This window comes from Mirounga angustirostris, unplaced genomic scaffold (assembly GCF_029215605.1).
Source record: "Mirounga angustirostris isolate CCGP_5_RB_7025 unplaced genomic scaffold, mMirAng1.0.hap1 SCAF_6, whole genome shotgun sequence".
In the NCBI taxonomy this organism is placed as follows: Eukaryota; Metazoa; Chordata; class Mammalia; order Carnivora; family Phocidae; genus Mirounga; species Mirounga angustirostris.
In genome coordinates this window covers 121,047,138-121,071,420 of record NW_026991714.1, presented here as the reverse complement: position 1 = coordinate 121,071,420, position 24,283 = coordinate 121,047,138, and the positions used below count along the sequence as shown (strand labels likewise).

At 40.8% G+C, this 24,283-nt stretch overlaps 1 protein-coding gene across 2 annotated transcripts in view; it reads right to left on the bottom strand.

Annotated features, from left to right (window-relative positions):
* EXOC6 (exocyst complex component 6) overlaps window positions 1-24,283 on the bottom strand; it is a 355,061-nt gene that overhangs the window by 276,792 nt on the left and 53,986 nt on the right. The window contains exon 1 of one of the 2 annotated variants that reach the window (XM_064595026.1): window positions 5,271-5,290. The exons of the other annotated variant lie outside the window; for it this stretch is intronic. Within the exon in view, the coding sequence (XP_064451096.1) occupies window positions 5,271-5,275 (5 nt within the window). The 5' untranslated portion in view covers window positions 5,276-5,290. Of the gene's footprint in view, window positions 1-5,270; window positions 5,291-24,283 lie in introns of those variants that run through there. 2 annotated transcript variants of the gene reach the window in all.

The window sequence follows — 24,283 nt, the reverse complement described above, 5'->3', positions numbered from 1 at the left end:
CCCTGCTCAGTGGGAAGCCTGCTTCTCCCTCTCCCACTCCCCCTGCTTGTGTTCCCTCTCTTGCTGTATCTCTCTCTGTCAAATAAATAAATAAAAAATCTTTAAAAAAAAAAAAAAGACAGGTGTCATGAGCCCCATTTTACAGATAAAGAAAGTGGAATTTAGAGAAGACAATGCATCTAAGATCAAGCACCCAGATAGTAAGTAGTCCAGCTCTCTAACTCAGGTCTGTTGACTCCGGAAAATTGCTCTGAACCCCTTTGCCACATTGCCTTTTCTGAAAACCAAAGCCCCTGAAGAGGAAATAGACCTTATGGATGGGTCATAAGGTGCAGAAGCAACCAAACTTAATCTTGAAGTAATCTTGACCCATGTATAAGAGATGGTTAAGATCCAAATCTCAGATTATTATTCATAGGCACCCAAAACCATTAGTATCAGGCTCTCATCCAAGAAAGGGACAGAACTTCCCCCACTGACCAGCTATTACTTATTTTAAATACCACCCCTTTGAATGATTCTTATTCACATATGATCAAAGTAGGTCATTGGAGATCAATAATATTCTACTTGAGAGCATGTTGGCCAGAAATATTTTTTAACATTTTTGAAGTTTTCGTTACAGAAAATTTCAAACATATCCAAAAAGAGAGAGAAAAGTACAGCTATCCTTCACTCAATGAGTGTAATCCATTCCTAAAAATGTTTCTTCTAAATGAACAAGGAAAACAAACTTAGGTAAGTGTATTCGTTTGCGAAGGCTGCTGTAACAAAGGACTACAGATTGCGTGGATGGAACAATAAAAATTGATTCTCTCCCAGTTCTGGTATAATGACAAAAAGTCACAAAAAGCAAAGGAATTGCTGCTTAAAAAGTGGTATCACTTTTTCAAGAGCCACTATGGTGAAAAATCACTAATTGAGCAATTATTATTTAAGTCTATACAATGAGCCTCCAAGCTTCAAGTCACCCAGCTTCACCTATCAGCCTATGGCCAATCTTCTTCCATTTTTTTTTTAAAGATTTTTTTTATATTTATTTGACAGAGAGAGACACAGCGAGAGAGGAAACACAAGCAGGGGGAGTGGGAGAGGGAGAAGCAGGCTTCCCGCTGAGCAGGGAGCCCGATGCGGGGCTCGATCCCAGGACTCTGGGATCACGACCTGAGCCGAAGGCAGACACTTAACGACTGAGCCACCCAGGCGCCCCAATCTTCTTCCATTTATTCCCTCACCCAGTGTCCCCTCCCCACTCACATTATTTTGAAGCAAGTCTATATCATATTTCATCTATAAATTAGACTTACTTTTAGGAAAGAAACACTGCTCAGCTTTTTTTTTTCCCCCCACTGGGCAATCCTTTAATAAGCACCTTGCCTAATTTATTAAAATAACAGCAGGTAAAGCAAAACAAACCCAAACTCCAAATTTTCAATGGTCCCCTTGTTGTGCATACAGTCTCAAGAACATGCCACCCTCCCCAATACCAACCCACTACTGAGCTTTTAATAGATTACATGCAAGCCACAGTGGAGCAAAATTCTACAAGTATTGCCCAATATTACATCAAATTTCCCGATAAAAGAATCGTTCCATACTAAGCATTTATGGTTTAGACATGGTTTCAAAGCTCAACTCTGTCATTATTAGCTGTATGACTTCTGGCAAATTAGGTAGCTTCTCTAAGCCTCAGCTCCCTCACTCAAAAAATAGGGGCTGATAAATGTATTTCATATTGTTGTATTGAGTAAATAAAATAATATATAATGCACTTAGCACAGACGTGGCATCATAAATACATAATAAAGGTAGCTAATTTTTTTTTTCAATGTCTGGCACAGAGTGAATGCTCAATAAAGTGTTACTCACCACACAGCTATTTCATTACTGTGAGGGACTCCTGTGACACATGATGGACCCTGCTGGTATGGTTACCCATGCGTGTTATTGCTGATGAGACTATCTGACTCTAAATCTAGAATCTTCTTCCAGGGATGGATCTTCCCTGGGCACAGCTCAGCTGAGCAGTCCCTCCCCTTCTCCTCACACCCTCAAACTAGTTAAAAGTTGCCCTCAAGGTGATACTTGAAGAAAAGAAAAATAGGTAAAGCAGAAGGAAGAATTCACCAAATTATATGTGAGCAAATGGAAGGTCTGGAAATAGCTCCACATATTAAGCATGAGAAGATTTTCAAAAGCATGGCAGCTATGCAAATACGCTACAACAAAGAAATGAAGAAAATGATAAGATGATAAAACAACAGAATGAGATGAAAAGGGAGACAGAGGAGCACGTGGGTGGCTCAGTCGTTAAGCGTCTGCATTCGGCCCAGGTCATGGTCCCAGGGTCCTGGGATCGAGCCCCACATCAGGCTCCTTGCTCGGTGGGGAGCCTGCTTCTCCCTCTCCCACTCCCCCTGCTTGTGTTCCCTCTCTTGCTTTCACCCTCTCTCTGTCAAATAAATAAATAAAATCTTTAAAAAAAAAAAAGAAAAGGGAGACAGAGGTTAAAGAAACAAATAAAGGGCCAAAGCATACTACTGAAGAACTATTAAGAAAATATAAACTAGAGGAGAAATAATACATATTTCCTGAAAACTGAATTATTAATGCAATAAATAGGCTTTAGTTTTGCTTTTCAACAAATGCAAGGAAAAGTTCAAAGACATTAAAATAAGCAGAGAGAAGATAATAGAAATGGAAGACAGACCAAAACACTCTGACATAATGACAACAGACATCACTGAAGCAGCAAACCTAACCAATCATACAGAAAAAATTGTTTAAAGTTCCAAAAGAAAATTTCCCTGATGTTAAGAGTCAAATCTGCATATTAAAGGAGCACACATGTTTAAACAATAAAAGAGCACAAGCAACATTGAGATATATCCCAGGTGTAACTGAACTTTAAGGATGAACAATTCTTCAGGAAAACAAGCAAGAAAAATAAGTAATTTACGAGGGTTTTTGTTTATTTTTTTGTTTTTGTAAGCCAAGAAGGCTTCAAACTCCCCTGGTCTTATTCCATGCCAGAGGTACTGAAACATCAGTAAACACAAGTTGTCATTCATCTATAATGGTAACAAGCAAACATCTCAAATATGAAAATAAACAAACTCAGGGTTCACATGAACCTTCCTTAGAAAAAATATCCAATGATGACTCAACTGAAAAGGAGATAAATGGAGAAGCCATGGTTAAAGACCACATTCAGTACCTTTTGTCAAAAGACAAAACAGCAGGGTGCCTGGGTGGCTCAGTCGGTTAAGCATCTGCCTTCGGGTCAGGTCATGATCCCAGGGTCCTGAGATCAAGCCCCACATCGGGCTCCCCGCTCCTAGGGGAGCCCACTTCTCCCTCTGCCCCTCCCCCCTCTCATGCTCTCTCTCTCTCTCTCAAATAAATAAAAATCTTAAAAAAAAAAAAAAAAAAAAAAGACAAAACAGCAATATCCACCAAGTTCTAAGAAAAAAAAAAGTATGACTCAAGATTTTTTATCCAGCCAGGCTATTTTTTTGAGGTAATGGAAAGACATTCTCAACACTACAAATACTCAAGGCATACAGCTACTATAATATACTCTTGGGGAAGAGAGGCTACTTGATGATGAAATCCACATAAACCAGAGAGGAATTAAAGCAAAGAACTCAAGAATGAAGAAGAGATGATTAAAAAAAAAACAAAACTGGTACAGAACACTGAATATAGAACAAAGATGATTAACCAACTGTGGAAATTATGGTTACAAAACAGAATGTAAATATTAAAAACCATAACCACATAAAAATGAAATGAACCAACTAGACTCAGCAGAGGAAAGAGGAGATAGAGGACTGTTTAGTGTACTGATGTTCTTAGCTCTCCTAGGAGGGCATGAAAGACACTCTGAAAGTGCAATGTGAAAGTGAAAAAAAAACCCATGATGACTCAAAACTCCCAATGCTTATTAGTTTTTTTCAAAATGTTAGGAGTATCTTTAAAGAACTAATGTTCCTTGGTTTTTGGCTTTTTTTAAAAGACTTTCTTTATTATTGAGAGAGTGAGCACATGGTTGGGGGGGCGGTGCTGGGCAAACGGAAAAGCAGACTCTCCTCAATGAACAGGGAGCCCAATGCAGGGCTCTATCCCAGGACCCCAGGATCCCAGGATCATGACGTGAGCCGAAGGCAGATGCTTAACCGAATGAGCAACCCAGGTGTCCTAAAACTAATGCTCCTGGTAATAAACAAACATTTAAAGTTCAATTCCCTCACTTTCACTTTTGTTACTGCTTCACTTTAGTTCCTTTTTCTTTTGTCAAATTTAAATAGGATTAAAGTAGCACACTGAGAATGATCCCATTCCTGACTAAAGTCTTTTCTGTATGTACATAGGATGTTGGAAGTAATGTTCTCTCTTATGACAAGGGTTAAATGGTAGGTTTAGGGGCAGTTTTTCTTTTTTCTTTCTTTCTTCCTTTTTTTTTTTTTTTTTTTAGAGACAGAGTGTGCAGGGCGGAGGAGGGGCAAAGGGAGTGGAAGAGAAGCTCAAGCAGACTCTGCACTGAGCTCAAAACCCAACGCAGGGCTCGATCTCATGACCCTGAGATCATGACCTAAGTTGAAACCGAGAATCCAACACTCAACTGACTGAGCCACCCAAGCACCCCAGGGGTAGTTTTTCACTTTTCCCTGTCCTTTGTTATATTCTTCTTCTTCTCCTTCTCCTCTTCCTTCTTTAAAGTGGACCCCCATTATGTGTACAAAAAGAGCAATCGTATTCTAAAATGTAAAAGTGAACAGGGAAAAGAGTTAGGTCAACGCACAGAATCTTTGCCACGATTCACCTGGTTTAACAACGCTAGGTCACATAAATGCTTTGTAAAGAGAAAATACCAGTTGCAAAGAAAATGCCAAGCAAGAAACGGTAGTAAAGATGATAACGGACACGGCAGTAAGAGGGCAATCTGAAAAAGTGGCACAAGCTTTGGTTTGGGAGTCACAAGACCAGAATTCTTGTTCTGGTTCAGGTACTCATGCTTCATGTCACCTTAGATAATCTCCATGTCACCATGGATACATCATTGAACCTTTCTGAGCACCTTGTCCAATATTTCAATATATTCCCATTTCTCATGAAAAAGTAGGAATATGTGTTTTTAGGTATAATATCATGATATTTAAATTCTGGCAACTAACCCCAAATATTTTAAACACTTACAGGCTAAACAGAGCATATCTGAAGTCATATTCAGTGGGTCTACCACTTGGTGACCAACAGCATTCACATACCCCATCAGTGGACAAAGTTGGGCCTAATGGAAGCTTTCCAGGAGTCTGGGGGAGCCAGCTCATACACACTCACAAGAACCAGTTGTGTGGGGGCGCCTGGGTGGCTCAGTTGGTTGGGCAGCTGCCTTCGGCTCAGGTCATGATCCCAGGGTCTTGGGATCAAGCCCCACATCAGGCTCCTTGCTCAGTTGGGAGCCTGCTTCTCCCTCTGTCTGCCACTCCCCCTGCTTGTGCTCTCTCTCTGTCAAATAAATAAAAATAAAATCTTTTTAAAAAGTAAATTAAAAATAAATTAAAAAGAAGAACCAGTTATGTGATTCAATGACATCACATTGGTAGATTGAAATTAGCCATGTCACAGTATTTACACCATGGAAATCATAGCTGGTTGTGAAACATTTACTGTAATACCACTGTAGATATCTGTCCCAGCTGATCCTATGGCTATTGTACTTTATGTCAGAACCAGAAGAAATCTAAGATATTCAGTAAGAAATGAAAAGTTAACCAATCTAGCTAAGGCAAAAAGGGGGGAATTTTTTTTTAATTCAATTAATTAACATATAATGTATTATTTGGTTCAGGGATACAGATCTGTGATTCATCGGTCTTATATAATACCCAGTGCTAATTACAACACATACCCTCCCCAATATCCATCACCCAGTTACCCCATCTCCACCCAGCTACCCTACCCCCTTCCCCTCCAGCAACCCTGTTTGTTTCCTATGATTAAGAGTCTCTTATGGTTTGTCTCCTTCTCTGGTTCCGTTTTGTTTCATTTTTCCCTCTCTGCCTTATTTCTTAAATTCCACATGTCAGTGAGATCATATGATAATTGACTTTCTCTGACGGACTTATTTCACTTAGCATAATATAAAAAGGGGGGCATTTAATTGAAAAAACTACCAAACCTTAGGGAAACCAGAAATGTGGCCTTCTGATTAAGACAATAAAAGACAGGGGTGCCTGGGTGGCTCAGCTGGTTAAGCATCAGACTCTTGATGAGCTCAGGTCATGATTTCGGGGTCGTGAGATCAAGCCCCCCATGGCGCTGCATGTTCAGCGGAGAGTCTGCTTGTCCTTCTCCCTCTACTCTTACCCCCTCCTCCTGCTCACACGCTCTATCTCTCTTAAATAAATAAATAAATAAACAAACAAACAAACAAATAAATAAATAAATAAATAAATAAATAAAATCTTAAAAAAGAAAAAAGACAAGAAAAGACATAGGAGTGTTTGCCACCTAGAATCCCGCTCTCTCCATCACTAGTGTTGGCCTCTCTGTGGGTCATAACTTCCTTCTCTCTTACAGCTTCTCTGTGGCAAGATCAAGACTAGGGGTAGCAAAGAGAAGCGCTTGCTCCCCAAGAGCACAGGTCTGCTGCTGGCACATATGGTTCCTTCTTCCTCTGGGCTGAGGGAGCCCCACACCAGGGTGCACAACAGCTTAGTAGGAAACATAGGCTGGGTTTCAACCCTTACTGGCTCCATCTGGGTGCCTGGGTGCAGTGCACAAATTTCACAACTGTATACAATGGCGCCATATGAACACATTCTCCAAAAGTGGTACTTTTCAATAAGCTTTAGCTAAGATGTTGATGTAATGATGTTAAGAATGTGATGAAAATACAACAGGGAAGGAAGAGTTGGTTCAAAATAGAACTGAAAGCATCCATAGTTAAGCTTGGAAATCCAAGAGAAGGGGGCTTCCCCTCAGTATCCCCTATTTTATAAACTTTGCATTTGGGAAACATTTTAGATTTAAGAAAAACTGCAAAGTCAGAGTTCCCATCCCAAGAAATGGAATGACCCAGATGAAATGCTTTTGTAAACTTACTGAGACTTGCAAAAGTATAAACATATGATTTCACTTTCTATTTAGTCCATTAACAAAAAAAAAAAAGTGAAGGTTGGCTTTAAAGTTCAGAATCTTGTGCTAAATTTGTTCAAAATTGTTTTGAAATAGTCGCCAAGTGGTTACTTCCCCATACTTATCTCCATATAGTATCTTATATTGAAAATAAAGCCAAAGGAAGGAAAAGACTATTAATAATTATGACAAGGGCAGTTCATTCATTGCCTTCATTCATTTGACAAGATTTCCACAGCTTTTGATATGCCCCAAGCATATTAAGGTAGAGGGCAAAGAGTGATGTGGAAGACAAGCACATCTTTACCCTAATGGAGCTTCTAGTTTAATGGAGACAGGCCAAAGATACAAAGGCCTAGAGGACAAGGGAAAGAAACATAAGTTTGTGAAATGGAATGACTGGGTAGGACCTGTGACAAACCGAAAAGAAGCTGTACTAACTAAAGTTCTTCAAGTTTAATTTTAAGAAAAGCAAAACCAAAAAAAAAATCAGAATACATCTGAAGGTACATTAGGCCTATATACTATTTGAAACATTAAGTGAACAATTGCAAAAATAATTATGTAAGTGGAAGTAAAGACTATTTTTTCAAGTTTATGATGCGATGAGGAAGTCTAGTAATGGCCCCTGACTACAATTCCTGAAGAAATTACATTTTCTCAGAGACCTGAATGATTAGTAGAAGTTAGTTAGGCAATAAGGACTGGGGGAAGAAAATTTAAGATAAATATAACAGTAGGGGGGAATAGGATCTTTGAAGCTTCAACATGACTGAAAGCCAGAGAATAAGGGGGAAAAGAGATGAGCTGAAGTTTCAGGGGTGAGATAATGAAAGATTGCACAGGCTGTGTTGAGAATTTCCAACTTACTCTAAAACTAATGAATATTCATTAAAGGATTATAAACAAGAGAGTGATTTGCTCCTTCATGTGTAGTTACAGATCTACTCTGGTTGGAATGTGTAGAATTTAATGGAGAGAGTGGTCAAGATTGGATGTGGCTGGAACAGTCAAGACACTAATGCAATAGTTCAGGCGGATGTGTTGGGCTTGGACCAAGGGGCTGATGGTCGAAATGGAGAGATATTTTATCACTGGAATTAGGAATAGCTGTGACAGAAAACTCCAAATTACAGTGACTTGGACAGACAGATGTTTATGTCCCTCTCATATAACTGAAGTCTGTGTAATTGGGTGATGGGCATTAAGGAGGGCACAGGGTGTTATATGCAACTGATGAATCACGAAATTCTAAAACTAATAATACACTATATCTTTTTTTTTTAAGATTTTATTTACTTATTTGAGAGAGAGAGAATGAGAGAGAGCACATGAGAGGGGGGAGGGTCAGAGGGAGAAGCAGGCTCCCCGCTGAGCAGGGAGCCCGATGCGGGACTCGATCCAGGGACTCCAGGATCATGACCTGAGCCGAAGGCAGTCGCTTAACCAACTGAGCCACCCAGGTGCCCAACAATACACTATATCTTAACTAAATTGAATTTAAGGGGTTCCTGGGGGGCTCAGTTGTTAAGCGTTTGCCTTCGACTCAGGTTGTGATCCCAGCGTTCTGGGATCGAGCCCCGCATTGGGCTCCCTGCTCAACAGGAAGCCTGCTTCTCCCTCCCCTTCTCCCACTCCCCCTGCTTGTGTTCCTTCTCTCGCGTCTCTCTCTGTCAAATAAATGAATAAAAATCTTTTAAAAAAATAAGTTAAAATAAATTGAATTTAAATAAAAGGTTTTTAAAAAAATAACTGAAGTCTGCACATAGTCAACCTAGCATTAGATTAGCAACTCCACAATTACCAAGGACCAGATTCCCTCTATCCTGTTTCTCAACATGTGACTTGCACCTCCTAGTCCAAGAGGGCTGCTCTAACTCCAGCCATACTGTTTTCATTCCAGCCAACAAGAATGAGAAAGGGAGGGAAAAAGGTATGTCCCCTCCCTTTAAGAGCATTTTTAGAAATGAAACATGATGCTTTTAGTGAAAATTCACTGGACAGAACTTACTCACACGGCCCCATCTGGTTGCAAGGAGTGTTGAGAAATAAAACGGTCACTCTAGAGACTAGAGAACCAGCAAAAACTCAAGAGTTCTATGACCAAGGATGAAAAGAACAAACATTTGGGGACAGTCAACATCTTCTGAAATGGAAGTAAAGTTGAGATATATTTTAGAGATAAAATGAACAGGATTTAATGATCAATTTAATGGGGCTTGGGTGAGGAAACAAGAAGAAACAAACCTGATTTCCACTATTCTGTCATAATCAATGGATAAGTGGTATTACCTTTCTGGAAATGGAGAAATGAAAAAAGTAGCAGATTTGAGACAAGGAACAAGAATTAGCTGCTGAGAGCATGTCCATCTAGCCGGCAAAATTATAAGAGAAACGACTTATCAGTGCTCTTATATACCCTTTTAGAGATGTTCTATGCCCACAGATATACAGGCCTGATCCGTGTGCATACACACATGTACACACACACACACACACTTTTTTTTACAAAAATGATAGTTTTCAATTTTCAATTATACCGTTACACATCTTGAATTTTTCACTTCATGTGCCAACAACATAGATTTATGATTTTTTTGGCATTTGATTTTTAAATCAATAGGAAATTAAAAGTAGAGTCATAAATAAAAAATGCAGTAATACTGGTTTTTTATTTACCTATATAATTACATTTGCCCAAGATTTTTATTTCTTTGTATGGCCTATGAAATTGGACCTGAGAACTCCCTTTAACACTTTTTTTTTTTTTTTAAGATTTTAGTTATTTATTTGATGGGAGGAGAGAGAGGGAACACAAGCAGGGGGAGTGGGAGAGGGAGAAGCAGGCTCCCCGCTGAGCAGGGAGCCCGATGCGGGGCTCGATCCCAGGACCCTGGGATCATGACCCGAGCCGAAGGCAGACGCTTAACCATCTGAGCCACCCAGGCGCCCCCCCTACATTTTTTTTTAAAGATCCATTTATTTATTGAGAGAGAGAGAGAGCACACATGTGTGCAGGCAGGGGGAGGGTAGAGGGAGACAGATTCCTCAAGCAGACTCCCACTGAGTCTGATGCAGGGCTTGATCCCAGGACCCAGAGATCATGACCTGAGCAAAACCAAGAGCCAGCCGCTCAACCAACTAAACCACCCAGGCGCCCCTCAAACATTTTAATTATTGCCTTCTGCTTAAGAAATTGGTTGTTAGTCTTATTAAAAATCCCTTGAACATAATGAGTTTCTTCTCTCTTACTGCTTTCAAGATTCTGTCTTTGTCTTTTGACAGTTTAATTATAATGTGTCTCAGTATGAATTTCTTTGATTTTATCATACTTGGAGTTTGTTGAGCTCCCTGGACATACAGAGTCATCAAATTGGGAAGTTTTTGATCACTATTTCCTTAAGTAATCTCTTTACCTCTTTCTCTGTCTCCTCCTTCTAGGACTCCCAAAACATATTATGTTGGTTGCCTTGATGGTACCCACAAGTATCTTAGGTTCTGTTCACTTTCCTTTTTCTTTTCTGCTCCTCAATATGGATAATTTCAATTGTCCTATCATTAAGTTCACTGATTTGTTTCTTCTCCCTGCTCAATCTGCTGTTGAACCTGTCTAGGGAAATTTTTTTTTCAGTTACTGTAATTTTCAGCTTCAGGATTTCTATTTGGCTCCTTCTTATAATTTCTATTTCTTTACTGATATTTCCATTGTGTTCTTACATTATTTTTCTGTTTTCCTTTAGATCTTTGAGCATATTTAACACTGTCAATTTAAAGTCTTTGTCTAGTAACTCCAATGTCTGGTCTTCTTCATAGTTTCTGTCAGTTTATTTTTGTCTCTTAAATAGGCCATACTTTCTTGCATCTTTGTATAATTTTGTGATTTTTTAATTGAAAATTGTACATTTGAATATTATAATATGGTAACTCTGGAAATCAGACTTTCTTCCTTCTCCAGGGTTTGCTGTTCTTTTTTTTTTTTAAGATTTTATTTATTTATTTGAGAGAGAGAGAGAGAATGAGAGAGAGAGCACATGAGAGGGGGGAGGGTCAGAGGGAGAAGCAGACTCCCTGCTGAGCAGGGAGCCCAATGCGGGACTCGATCCCAGGACTCCGGGATCATGACCTGAGCCGAAGGCAGTTGCCCAACCAACTAAGCCACCCAGGCACCTTGGGTTTGCTGTTCTTGATTACTGAAGGCCACAGCTGTCCATCTGTGATTTTTCCAAACTATTTTTTTGTAGAGACTGTATTCCTTGCTGTAGATGGTCACTGACGTCTCTGTTTCTTACCTGTGTTCAGCTAGTCCTTTGAAAGATATTTCCTTGATGCCAGGAGTTAAAACACCAGCCAAACAAAAAATAAACCTCTCTCCCATTCTTTGCAGATCGGTTGTGTTGGGGCACTCTTTTAACACTTAGCCAGGCTTTGGGATGGCTGGGTGGCTCAGTCGTTGGGCATCTGCCTTCAGCTCAGGTCATGATCCCAGGGTCCTGGGATCGAGTCCAGCATCGGTCTCCTTGCTCAGCAGGGAGCCTGCTTCTCCCTCTGCCTGCCACTCCCCCTGCTTGTGCTCACTCTCTCTCTCTCTGACAAATAAATAAATAAAGCTTTAAAAAAAAAAAAAAAAAAAACCTACTTAGCCAGGCTTCTTAAAACTCTGCCTTAGCCTTCACCTGCTATTTGCACCAAGCCTAGAGATAATCCCGAGTTGAAAGATGGGGTCTGCCTGGGTCTTCCCTGATGATGTGTCCTGTCTTGGGCATGTATGTGGCTTTCTAGATTCCCCAGTATATATGTGGGCTTTTCTGAATGTCCTAATTTTCCAGAAAAAGCCCCAGCTTTCTTCCTAAGCTGCAGGCAGTCTATTGTATGTCTCAACTGTAATCCCAACTGTAGGTTTTTTTATTCACCTTACAATGTCTGAGCAATGTCCACCACTCTTCTGCCCTGAGTAATTTCTGAGTTAGAAGAAACACAGAAACACCTTGTGTTAATCCTTCAGGTAGTCTTCAGAGAGAGTAGAACAGACAAACACAATGATTTGCCAATAAGGGCAGCTCTGCTCTCTCCAGAACCAAGGCCAAAGTCCCACACTGGGAACTTAGGCTGCTATCTTCAAGACTGCCACTTCACCAGGGAGGGGTGGGGCAAGGGCAAGGAAAAATGCCACAGAGACTTCCTACTACTTTCAAGTTCTTTTTCTTTCTTTTTTTTTTTTTTAAGATTTTTTTTTTTAATTTATTTATTTGAGACAGAGAGAATGAGAGACAGAGAGCATGAGAGGGAGGAGAGTCAGAGGGAGAAGCAGACTCCCCGCTGAGCGGGGAGCCTGATGTGGGACTCGATCCCGGGACTCCGGGATCATGACCTGAGCCGAAGGCAGTCGCTTAACCGCCTGAGCCACCCAGGCGCCCTCAAGTTCTTTTTCTTAATTCAGCATTTGCTTGGTTGCTCCAAATTTTTTACTATTTTCCAGAGTTCTGACAAAGTTGGCTTTAACAGTTTCTGATTTTTTTTCTTTGTTAATGTTTCTGTGGAGGGATGGGTGTGTGGAGCCGCCTACTCTATGCCAATATCACCTTTCGGTACGCTTTTCAACTTTGAATTGTGAAATAATTTCAGACTTTAAAAAGAAATTGCAAAAGTAGGACAAAAAATTCCTCTACTGTTCCTATAGCTTTCCAAAATGTTAACATCTTTTATGACCACAAAATAATTGATCAAAACCAAGAAATCAGGGGCATCTGGGTGGCTCAGTTGGTTAAGTATCTGCCTTTGGCTCAGGTCATGACCCTGGGGTCCTGGGATCAAGTCCCACGTTGGGCTCCCTGCTGAGGGGGAAGTCTGCTTCTCCCTCTGCCTCCCCCCTCGCTTGTGCTCTCCAAATAAATAAATAAATAAATAAAATTAAAAAAAAAAAGAAATTAGTATTGCTACAATACTATTAGCAAATACACACACCTTATTCAAATGTTTCCAATTACCTTACTAATGATCTTTTTGGGGTCCAGGATGGAATTCAGGATCATTCATTCATTTAGTTTTCATGTCTCCTAAGTTTCCCCAATCTGGGAGAATTCCTATCTTTCTTTGTCTTTCATGACCTTGACAGTTTTGAAGGGCACCATCTAATGTCTCTCAGTGATATTTCCTAATGTTTAAATTCAGGTATACATTTTTTAAAAAGAATACCACATAAGTGATATTGTATCCTTCTCATTGCATCATATCAGGAAGCATCTGATGTTGATATTGCAAAGATAGTTTAGAGAGTTCTCAGCCTGTTTCCCCGAATGTCAACATCTTACATAAACATGACATCTTTGTTAAAACTAAAAAATTAACATGGGTTACTAACAATACTATTAACTATAGACTTTACTTGGATTACCAGTTCTTTCACTATCCTTTCTCTATTCCAGGACACAATTCAGGAGCTCACACTGCATCGAGAGGTAGCTCCTTTTTTATGTGAATACTCTTTCACTAACCCATAGCACGGGAGCCTCACCCCTTCCCTCTCCAAATTAGAACCTTGATTCATTAATAATATGGTTACCAATGGCTACCAAGTTTCACTTCTCACATCTCCCCACCACAAGAGAGGAACTGCCCATACTTTCTGTGGTTCACTTTCAAAAATCCTAAAGAAGGATTTTGTTTGGATTGACTTGTGACAAATGGCTTCCACTAGAACAATCGGATATGACTGAGAAGGGAGGGTCTCATAATATGACATAGCTACTGGGGGCCTACCCTAAGGAAGCAGAGCTGTTCCTGCAGAAGGGGAATCATTGTAAACTGGGCAATGACCTCACTGATAGTAACCAACTAGCCCATTGACCTCATTTCACAGATGAAGAAACTGAAATCTGAAGAGATAAGAACTTTCCGAAGGCCCAGAGCTAGTCCTTAGCAAAATGAAGGCTAAACCCAGGCCTCCTAATTCTCAGTCCTAGACATTTGCCTCTATACCCCTAGAACTACCATGATGGTGTGATGGTGGTACTAATCCCAATAAAGAATCTGAAATTACAGGCAACCTCAAAGTTTATCTAGCTCTTATTAATGTACGAATTTCCCTGTGTAACCAAGCTGACTTCAGAGTAATATGTTTATTTTTCTCCAATATTGGGATTTTCCAAAGTCATTCACATTCAGCAGATTAGGATGTAAATTGTTCTATTTAACAAAGAATTGGGCGGAGCAGGGGAGAGGGGTGAGTAGAAAGATATCCATCAACAGGTTTGTTAAACAACCTAGACTAAAACCATATAATAAAATACCATACAGTATATATGTGTGTTGACGCAGGACGCTGTTTCACAAGTCTTAAGTGAAAAACCAAATTCAAGTAAAAGGTGCGAAGAGTGTAAACGCATTTATGTGGGAGACAAGGGGGACAGCAACTATCACCACACTGTTAACAGTCTTCCATCAATGGCAGGTGGAATTACAGAATATTTTTTAGTTTCTTTATTATACTTTTCTATCATGTTGGAATTTTTAAACAATGAGTATGAACTGAGGACATTCCACTGAGTGAAAGAGGTCAGACACAAAAGATCACAGAGTATATGATTCCATTTGTATGAAATGTTCAGAATAAGCAAGTCCATAGAAACAGAAAGCAGATTAGTGATTGCCAGGGGCTGATGTGAGGGAGGATGGGTGGTGACTGCTTAATGAACATGGGGTGATGAAAATGTTTTGGAAACAGATAAAGGTGAGGCCTGTACATTGTGAATGTACTACCTACCACTGAATTGTACGTTTTTATTTTTTATTTTTTTAAAGATTTTATTTATTTATTTGACAGAGAGAGAGCACGAACAGGGGGAAGGAGCAGAGGGAGAGGGAGAAGCAGACTCCCCACTGAGCAGGGAGCCTGATGTGGGGCTCAAGCCCAGGACCTTAGGATCATGACCTGAGCTGAAGGCAATCGCCACCCAGGTGCCCCGAATTGTACATTTTTAAATGGTTGACTTATGTTCTATGAATTTTGCCTCAATTAAAATAAAGTCTTTTCCTCAAGTGAGGAAATCTCAGTATCCACATATGCTCTACTATAGGCTTTGGGCAAATTGCTTATCTATGCTATGTCAGTTCATCTATAAAATAAAAAGAGTTGAAATACCTGGTCTCTAAAATCCATTGAGGCTCTAGCACTGTGATTCTAGACACATTCAACTTTTATTCATTCTCTTGTAATTCAAGCTGACTGCATAAGCTATTTTTCTGACATCATATTGCTGACCTAATATTAAGAGGAAAGAAGAGGTAAACCACTGCTTTCAAAGATCACAAATGTATAGATTCATCCAAGCCCAGTAATGAATGGCAAGTGATCACAGAAATGTGGGAGCAAGAAAGTCAGAGAAGTTAACAATCACAGGTAACATATAATGAGTATCTTCCATAGGCCAGCTACTGTGTTAGATGCCTTATGAATATTATTCATACTTTCACAGGCAATCCTTAGAAGAAAACCATAAAGCTCTAAAAGGGTAAGTAACTTGCCCAAGAACACACAACTAGTAACAGGCAAAGTGGTGCTGAAACTCAGGTCTATTTATACTCCAAAGTCCATGTTCCTTCCACTTATTCATGCTGTTTTCCAAAAAGAGAAAGCACTCAAGGAAAATGACCTGGTGCCGAAGGCAAGGAAATGCAAAAGCAAACTGGAAAGAAAAGACAAAAATGAAAAGGGAATGATTAATGAAAATCTAGGGTTGAGAGTGGATCCTCCCTAGGCCAATGTTCATCCTGATCCTCTGGTATGCCTTCTGTATAATTATGACAAACTCTGTTCTTTTACCATAATCTGCTAAAAACAAAGTTTCACTGACTTTAAAGAATCTTACACCTATATTTCCATGAAGGGAGGTCTAAAAATCATTGAATTGAATATTACTGATTGGATATTATTTTGTCCTTTCATTTTAACAAAGAAAGGAGGTAAACAGAAGAAGAAGTAGCTTCCAAAATAAAGGAGAGATTAAATAAAAAGAATTAGAATCAGTTGAAAGAATAAATGATATTTGGAAGATAAAATAAAGAAAGCAAGTGTACAAGTCACTAAGATAAAGACCCAAAGAATCAAATACAATTACTATCAAGTAATTTTAAAGCAGTGAGGGAGCAGTAGAGACCAGCTATGGTTTTCCCAGCATGAGAAGTTGCATGATAAAGGACATTTAAAGTTTTAGGAACAGGGGGCAAAGCATGTCCCAGATCTTCATTTGCAAAGGACACCAGACCACTGACTGGTGAAAGTCACTTAGCAAAAATCAGGAAAGAGCCAGGAGACAAACTGGCTGGTGAGTCTGGAGGGAATGATTACTTCATTATGGAACCAAAGAGGGAAATGGAAAAGGGAAGGTAGTCAACACTCTAAGAATGGCAGGTTTGACCATCAGCCAGAAGAAAAATGTTTTAGAAATAAGGTAAACCTAAACACTCTCTCTTAAGCGAACCAGTTTTCAAATCAAACTCATCAAGTAAGGAAGGAAGTCCTCAACAAGGGAAAGAGAAAAAGCAAAGAGCCAGAAAAGGCCACTACATGTGATTGGACAGGTTTTCATTGCTTGAGGCAGCCCAGTCAAGAAACTACCAGATCTGAAATCTAAACCACACGGCTGCTCATCGAGCTGGCTTCCTACAGGGCTAGAGCCTGGAGACCATCCATCCAGACTGGAAAGGAAGAAGTAAAATTATCTGTATCCACAAACAGTACGATCAGATATGTAGAAAAGACTAAGGAATCTACCAAGGAATCTAATAAAACTAACAGCAAGTCACAGAATACAAAATACAAAAATCAATTATATTTCTATATACAAGCAACAAAAATTTGGAAATGAAATTTTTTAAGTTCATGTACAATAGCATCCAAAAACGTAAAAAACAATAGCTGTCCAGGGGGCAACCTGGGTGGCTCAGTCAGTTGGACATCCGACTCTTGATTTGGGCTCAGGTCATGATCTTAGGGTCATGGGATTGAGCCCCACATCAGGCTCTGTGCACTCAGCGGGGAGTCCGCTTGGGATTCTCTCTCCCTCTGGCCATCCGCCCCACGATCTCTGTCTCTCTCTCTAAAATAAATAAATAAATCTTTAAAAAAAAATAAATAGGGCGCCTGGGTGGCTCAGTTGGTTAAGCGACTGCCTTTGGCTCAGGTCATGATCCTGGAGTCCCAGGATCGAGTCCCACATCAGGCTCCCTGCTCAGCAGGGAGTCTGCTTCTCCCTCTGACCCTCCTCCCTCTCATGTTCTCTGTCTCTCATTCTCTCTCTCGCAAATAAATACAATCTTAAAAAAAAAAAAATTTTAAAAATAAAATAAAATAAAATAAATAAATAATAGCTATCCAGGATTCTCTAAGGTTAAAAATGAAAGTGAATACTTTCTTTAGCCTAATAAACACTCAGCTCTCATGGTAACTATTGTGTTAGTCATGAGATAGGGAATAAGAGAAGGAGGGAAGAAGAGGGGACTGACATTTGTTTGAACTTTCATTTTGGGGTTGTCAAGTCAAGAAATCAGAACAGATCAAGGCAGAAGGATAAAGATCAGCTAAGTGATTCTGGAACTCAGCCTTCCATGTCCATAGCCTTAATTTTATAAAAATCAAGCGTTTCAGTATCCAGAACATGCCATTGAGACTCTGGGAGTAGAAAAGATGAACCTGAGGAAGTCTTTTAGTCTGATTAAAAGACAATTTTCTTGTTACAAAATGCAACGAAGATCAGAGGCGCCTGGGTGGCTCAGCTGGTTAAGCATCGGGCTCTTGGTTTCTACTAAGGTCATGATCTCATGGGTTGTGGGATTGAGCCCATCAGCTCCACGCTCAGTGGGGAATCTGCTTGTAACTCTCTCCCTCTGCCCCTCCCCCCACCCGCTCATGTGTGCTCTCTCAAATAGATAAAGAAATATTAAAACACACACACACACACACACACACACACAGGGGCACCTGGGTGGCTCAGTCGGTTAAGGTCTGCCTTCAGCTCAGGTCATGATCCCAGGGTCCTGGGATTGAGCCCCACATCGGGCTCCTGGCTCAGGGGGGAGTCTGCTTCTCCCTCTGTCTGCCGCTCCTCTGGTCATGCTTGCACACTCTTTCTCTCTCGCTCTCTCTCTCTCTCCCTCTCTCTGTCAAATAAGTAAATAAATAAATAAACCTTTAAAAAAAAAGACATAACTAAGATCAGATTTCTCTTTCCTCTGAGACCACTGACTTACAAAAAATAAGTAAGGCAAAAATAAGCTATAACTGCTAGTCCCATTCTCTCTGTGCCTAGTAGGAAGAAAAGGTGAGGCCCCTACTCCAAAAGTAGTGAAGAAGGTTATAGCTTCTCATTGCTTCAGTCAGGACTTGGCATCCATTTAAAAGGGTAGGTATTGTTACAGCCATCTGTGGGCTCCTAAGAAACCAATCTCCCTCATCTCATCTGGGGAGGTCCAGAAATTCGGCCAGCAGATCCCAACTGGCCTAACAGTGGCTTCACAGACTGGGTGTAGTCCTACCAGCTTTTGCTGCCCCAAGGATAAAATCATGGGTTATCCCACTTTGGGGGTTAAGCAGGATATTATGACTTACTGAGAGTGGTCAGATATTAAGGAGCTGGTCTGCCCATGCTCAAGTCATACATTGAGCCTTTAAAGATCCACCACTCAGAGCCAAGGACAATCTTATATTTCAGGTATTGCACATTCAGGTATTCAGCATTTGCCCCTAAATTCAAATTGTTGCACTATAATCAAATTGCATTTGCCTGATTCAACTAATTCAGGAGACAACATGGAGACTAATCTCATTTAAAATGGCAGATGCATGGGCATCATAGCCTGAAAAGGGACATGTGTCTCAATCCTGGCCAATGGGACCTGGGTAGGAGCAGATATCTGCAGGCAAGCTCCTAGGAAGTTTTCCTTCATGATCAAAAGAGAAGCTTGAGGATTTGGGGCAGGAGAGCCTCTTTTGGACACTTGGAGATGGTTGTCTATAATGTGATGCCTGGAACTATAGCAGCCATCTTGAAACCACGAAAAGGATAAGTTGAATAAAACAGAGCAGAGAAAGTGTCTGTGCCCAAGACTGCTAAGGCACTGCCCAACCTGGGAATACCCTATCTTTAGGTATCATATTCTAGAATCATAAACAATAAATATAAGCCATCTTCTAGTGAGCATTCCGAAAACATCCTAACTGATGCACAGGTCAGTAAGAAAAAGACAACAGAAGACTGGATAAAGGATACAAACAGAAAACTCACATGAGAGGAAATGCAGATAGTCAAAAAACATCCTAAAAGATGCTCAACTTTGCTAATAAAAAAAAAAAAAAAAAAAACAATGAACAAGTCTTTTTTGCCCACTAGATTTATAAAATTTAGTAATACTAGAGTTGGTAAGTATTTGAGGAAACAGGGCTCCTCAGGTTTCTGAGTAGATTGCAAACCGGTACACTGGTACACTATTTAGCATAGTTTATTAAAATTTGAAATGTGCATACCCTTCGCCCAGCAATTCTACAGAAATACTCAACACACACACAAAAAGATGTTTGCACAAGGATGTTCGATATTGCACTGTTAAGCCAAAAAAAAAAAAACAACCTTAAATAGTCCAAAGTCCATGAGTAAGGAATTAAGTAAATAATTTATAATCCACTCTACTGTGGAATAGTCACAGTCGTACAAAATAATGGGCTAAATCTGTGTACAAGGGCATTTGAATCTATTCAGGATATACTGTTAAGGAAGACATTCAAGTTGCAGAAGAATAGTTATGCATTCCATTCTCATTTTTCTTGTTAAGTAAAATGCTTTTAATTTTTTTTTTTTAAGATTTTATTTATTTGCGAGAGAGAGAATGAGAGACAGAGAGCATGAGAGGGAGGAGGGTCAGAGGGAGAAGCAGACTCCCTGCTGAGCAGGTAGCCCGATGCGGGACTCAGTCCTGGGACTCCAGGATCATGACCTGAGCCGAAGGCAGTCGCTTAACCAACTGAGCCACCCAGGCGCCCCTAAATAAAATGCTTTTATATGTACTGAAATAAATCTGGGACAGTATATAACAAAGAATTATCACTAGGAGGTTGATATGAAGCCCTTCAACTTTATATATTTCTGTGTTTAGGAGTGTGTGTGTATGCATGTGTTTATGTATTTATTGCTTTTGCAATTAAAAAAAATATTTTAAGCTAATCAAGCAACAGAAAGACCTGGTCTTCCATTAGCATTCACTACTGTCCTAAGAGAACTATAGCCAAACGTCTCAATTCCTCTCAGATAACATGGAGCCCAAGATGCTAGATCCAGCCTGGGAAGCTGTCTCCTGTGCTTGAGGATGACATGAAGCTGGCCCTGTGGCCACGAAAGGGAGTTCCAAAGACAGCATCCAGGAACAAAAGCTAAAGAGATAGCCAAAGAGCTCACCCCAAGGGGCCAGGCAGAGAGGCGAAATCCACTGGATGAGAACCTCTGACACCAACCCAAAGCCAGCTGGCCCTGAATGGAGGGTGGTTGTGGCTCTGGAGTGATCTTCTGAACAGCTGAGGTGAAGTGTGGCTCACAGGGCATCTGCCACCTCAGAAGCCGGAAGGGAGGAAACCATGAGGTAGAGAACCATCAGTGAATAACCCAAGTATAAAGAAGCAATAAAGCATTATGCTTGTTTCAATTTCCTATTTAGGATGGTTTCAGATTTTAAAAAAGGAAAAGAGAAAACATTTACCTTCTTAAATTATAGTTTTTTAGGTGTAACTTAATTTCTTTCCAGTCATAGGTCTGTGAAAATTTGCATACTGCGTTGATGCAAATAATTTTTTTAAGAGTACCTCATTATACTCCACTGGCTTGGAGGGATTTTATAGAATCAAGCCCATCTGTCTTCCTTTGACATTTGATTTTGGTAAATGATCATCAGATGCGAGAGTTGCTGAAAGATGGCACCCCCGACTCCTGAAGCTTTGGGCTGGGAGGAAGAAGATCCCTTCAACATTTCTATCCCCCGAAAGCAGTTTGTCTGAGCCCTCCAGGGCAGTCAGCCATCGCCCGATGCAGCCAAGCTGGGTGAGAAGTCCTTTTTAGGCAAGACATTAAAAGGAGTTGGCTGAGCAGATCTAAAACCCTTGGTCAACAGGGCGGAGCCAGCCCTGGGCAGAAGTATTACTTCACAGTTGCATCGGCTTCCTGTGGCTGCCAATAGAGGCCGCATCTGGCGGCCAGCCCACTGCAGAGAAGAGGGAACTCCTCGGAGAAGAAACTAGCAATGAGGCCCCAAAGGTGGAAGTGCAGCCTGAGAAACTTGAGCGAGCCTGGGACTGCGCCCCCAGCTTGCCTGGCCACTCTGCAGAGCGTGGCGCGGCCTGTGGTTTCCCGGGGCTTCATAAGACCCACGTGTGCCCTCCGTGGTGCGCCCGGGGCCACAGGCGCGTCCTCCACGTTACTTAATCCCTATCGTTTATCCCATATCATAAGGCTATGAGGCAGGTGCTATTATTGTTCCATTTTTCAGACGGAGAAGCTCACAAGGGTAAAATAACTTGCCCCAGGACAGACAACCAGGAAACAGAGAAGCCCGGCTTCAAGGCCCCTGTGCAGCCCGTCCAGAGCGTGGACCGTGACCACAGCACCTTCAGCTTTCAAGTGAAAATCAAGACGATGAGGTAAAAGTTAGTGCTGCCTCCAACTGACGCTGGGGATTGGAGCAATCTTGTCTCCTCCCTTGTAGGTAATATTTTGGGTTTCCTTCCTTGCACACAACCAGGCAAATGACTGCAATTCTAAAAAGAGATAAATATAAAAACAAGAAGTGAAACACTGCAGACACCTGAAACCCGACCATTTCTGCAAGTTCGAGCTAGCGGAGCCGCCGCGCAACAGAAATAGTTCTGTCCTGTTTAGATAGGCTTTGTTTTGCTACATGGCTGCATATGCAGTGAAGTGATATCAAGTCCTGAGGGTCCACTCCTTTGATGAGTTAAACACACAAAGGCCTACATTTTGATGTAATCTGATAGCATATAGTTCAGTCCTAGACAAACTGCAACTGTGAGGAAGTGATAAACTCAACTTCCTGCACAGAGCTGCCTGAGATAACACTTTCCATGGACTGGAAGGAAAAAAAGAGAGAGAGAGACATGATTGCTACAGAATTTTAAAAGAACGATTCCATTCTTAATAAATAAGCCCTTTTCCATGGGGCTCCAGCAACAGCTAAGTAAAACTGACTGCAGTCAGGTGACTGTGTAGTATTTCCACATATGACTTAATTCTGGCTTTTATTCATTGACGATACCGGTCACTGGAGAGTCACTTGATCTTTCTCTTAAGGATACTTTAGTTCAAACTCGAAATCTCAGGTATCTTCTTGTCCAGGAGAACATCCCTGCAGTTGACCAAGAACTCACATTGGGGGAACTCACATTGCATCCCACGGACTCATTAAAGAGGTTGACTCAGTCTGGATAAACACACACTGGAAATGTTGCCAACTTACCGAAGGACCAATAGCTTTTTCCACAATGCCAGCACAAGGTCAGGGAGGTAGTTTCACTAAGTGGGTCTCATAAATTGTGTCATATGTAAACAACCATTAAGAGCTGACTGTGCTGGGAATTTTCTGTGAGTGCATTCACTCATTCACTAATTTGGCAAATAGTTATTGAGTGCCTACTGTGTGCTAGGAAATACAAGAGCAAACAAAGAAAGAAATAGCCCCTTCCCTCAAGGACTAGTTAGGGAGACAGATATTACACTAAACATACAAATACGTGTAAATCAAAAACATACTGAATGCTCTGAAGAGAAAAGGACAGGGTGGCCTGATTTTGGTTTTGGATGGAGTGGTCACTTCCCTAATGATGTGTTATTTAGGCCTGAGTCATCCAAGCTGACCAAGAGTGAGGGAAGAGAGTTTCAGCAGAGAAAACAGGCCATATCAAGGTCCTGAGTTAGGAAAGAACATGGTGCCTTCAGGAGCTAAAGGAAGGCCATGTGTCCAGAATAAATTAAACGAGGAAGAGAGAGGCTTATGACATAAGCCTGGAAAGTACAGAGGAGCCAGGTCAGGCAGGGGCCTTGCAGGCCATGGAAAGGAGTTTGGCTTTATTCTGAGCACACTGGGGATCATTCCACAAAACACCACTAAATCTCTAATAGTGTTTTGCTGCTATACTATTTTCTAGGCAAGGATCTCCGAGTAATGCAGCAGCCCTAACATTCTTTGGGGGAAATTGTGAGATAAAATATCCACAAGTAATTTAGAGCATCAAAGGTATTCCCCTTAGTTCAGCCAGTTCAGCCAAGCTACAAACTGGGATAGAAAAAAAAAATCAGGATGATAAAAAATTAACGAATCCCATGTCATTTCATTATTTTAATATGATTACAGAGTCACATGGTAGCACTCTATAGATAGACTGGCCATTTGGACCAATCCTCTTGTTTTACAAGAGAAGAAAATAAGGCCCAGAAATGGACTTTGGAGATTCCTTTGCTGCAGTCACTGGGATGGGAAAGTGAATGTGCTGGTGCTGAGAACCTCACCAGCCTGTCACTGAAAATGGATCTGAAAAACTGGACTTCGAACATGCAAAACCAGTTTCAGGTTTTCCCTCCTTAGGGCTCCTTAATGTGTTGGTTTTATCCCACAGTCAAGTGATTTAAAGAGCCTTAAAGCACAGGCTAGAAAAAGTCATCTTTTCCTCTTGTGTGTATTTCCAAGTCCAGACCCTTGTGTTTCTGAGAACCTACTCTGTGTCAACCCCACTGGCTACCTGGACCTCAACTCTAGGGGTTTTGAAGTACTGAGTATGATTAGAGATTTGCTTTTCATTCTGAGGCTCCCGACAAGGGATCCTGGCTTCCTTCAAGTGAAGTTACAGAACTTGCTGGTTTGAGATTGAATCATGTTATTAAAAAAAGGATGGACAACTCCAGAACCAGTGAGACATTACCTTTGCTTTTCTGACAGTTTTCCACTTGGGCTGACTGAATTCCTGCTATGTAGCAGCTTTCCGACCTCGGTACCGTTTCACTTTGTTGACCTCACATAAAACTCCCTACCTCTCTGGGCTTCTGCTTCTCTTCAGATGATGCCTGAGAACCTTGCATGCCCAACATTCTCTGTG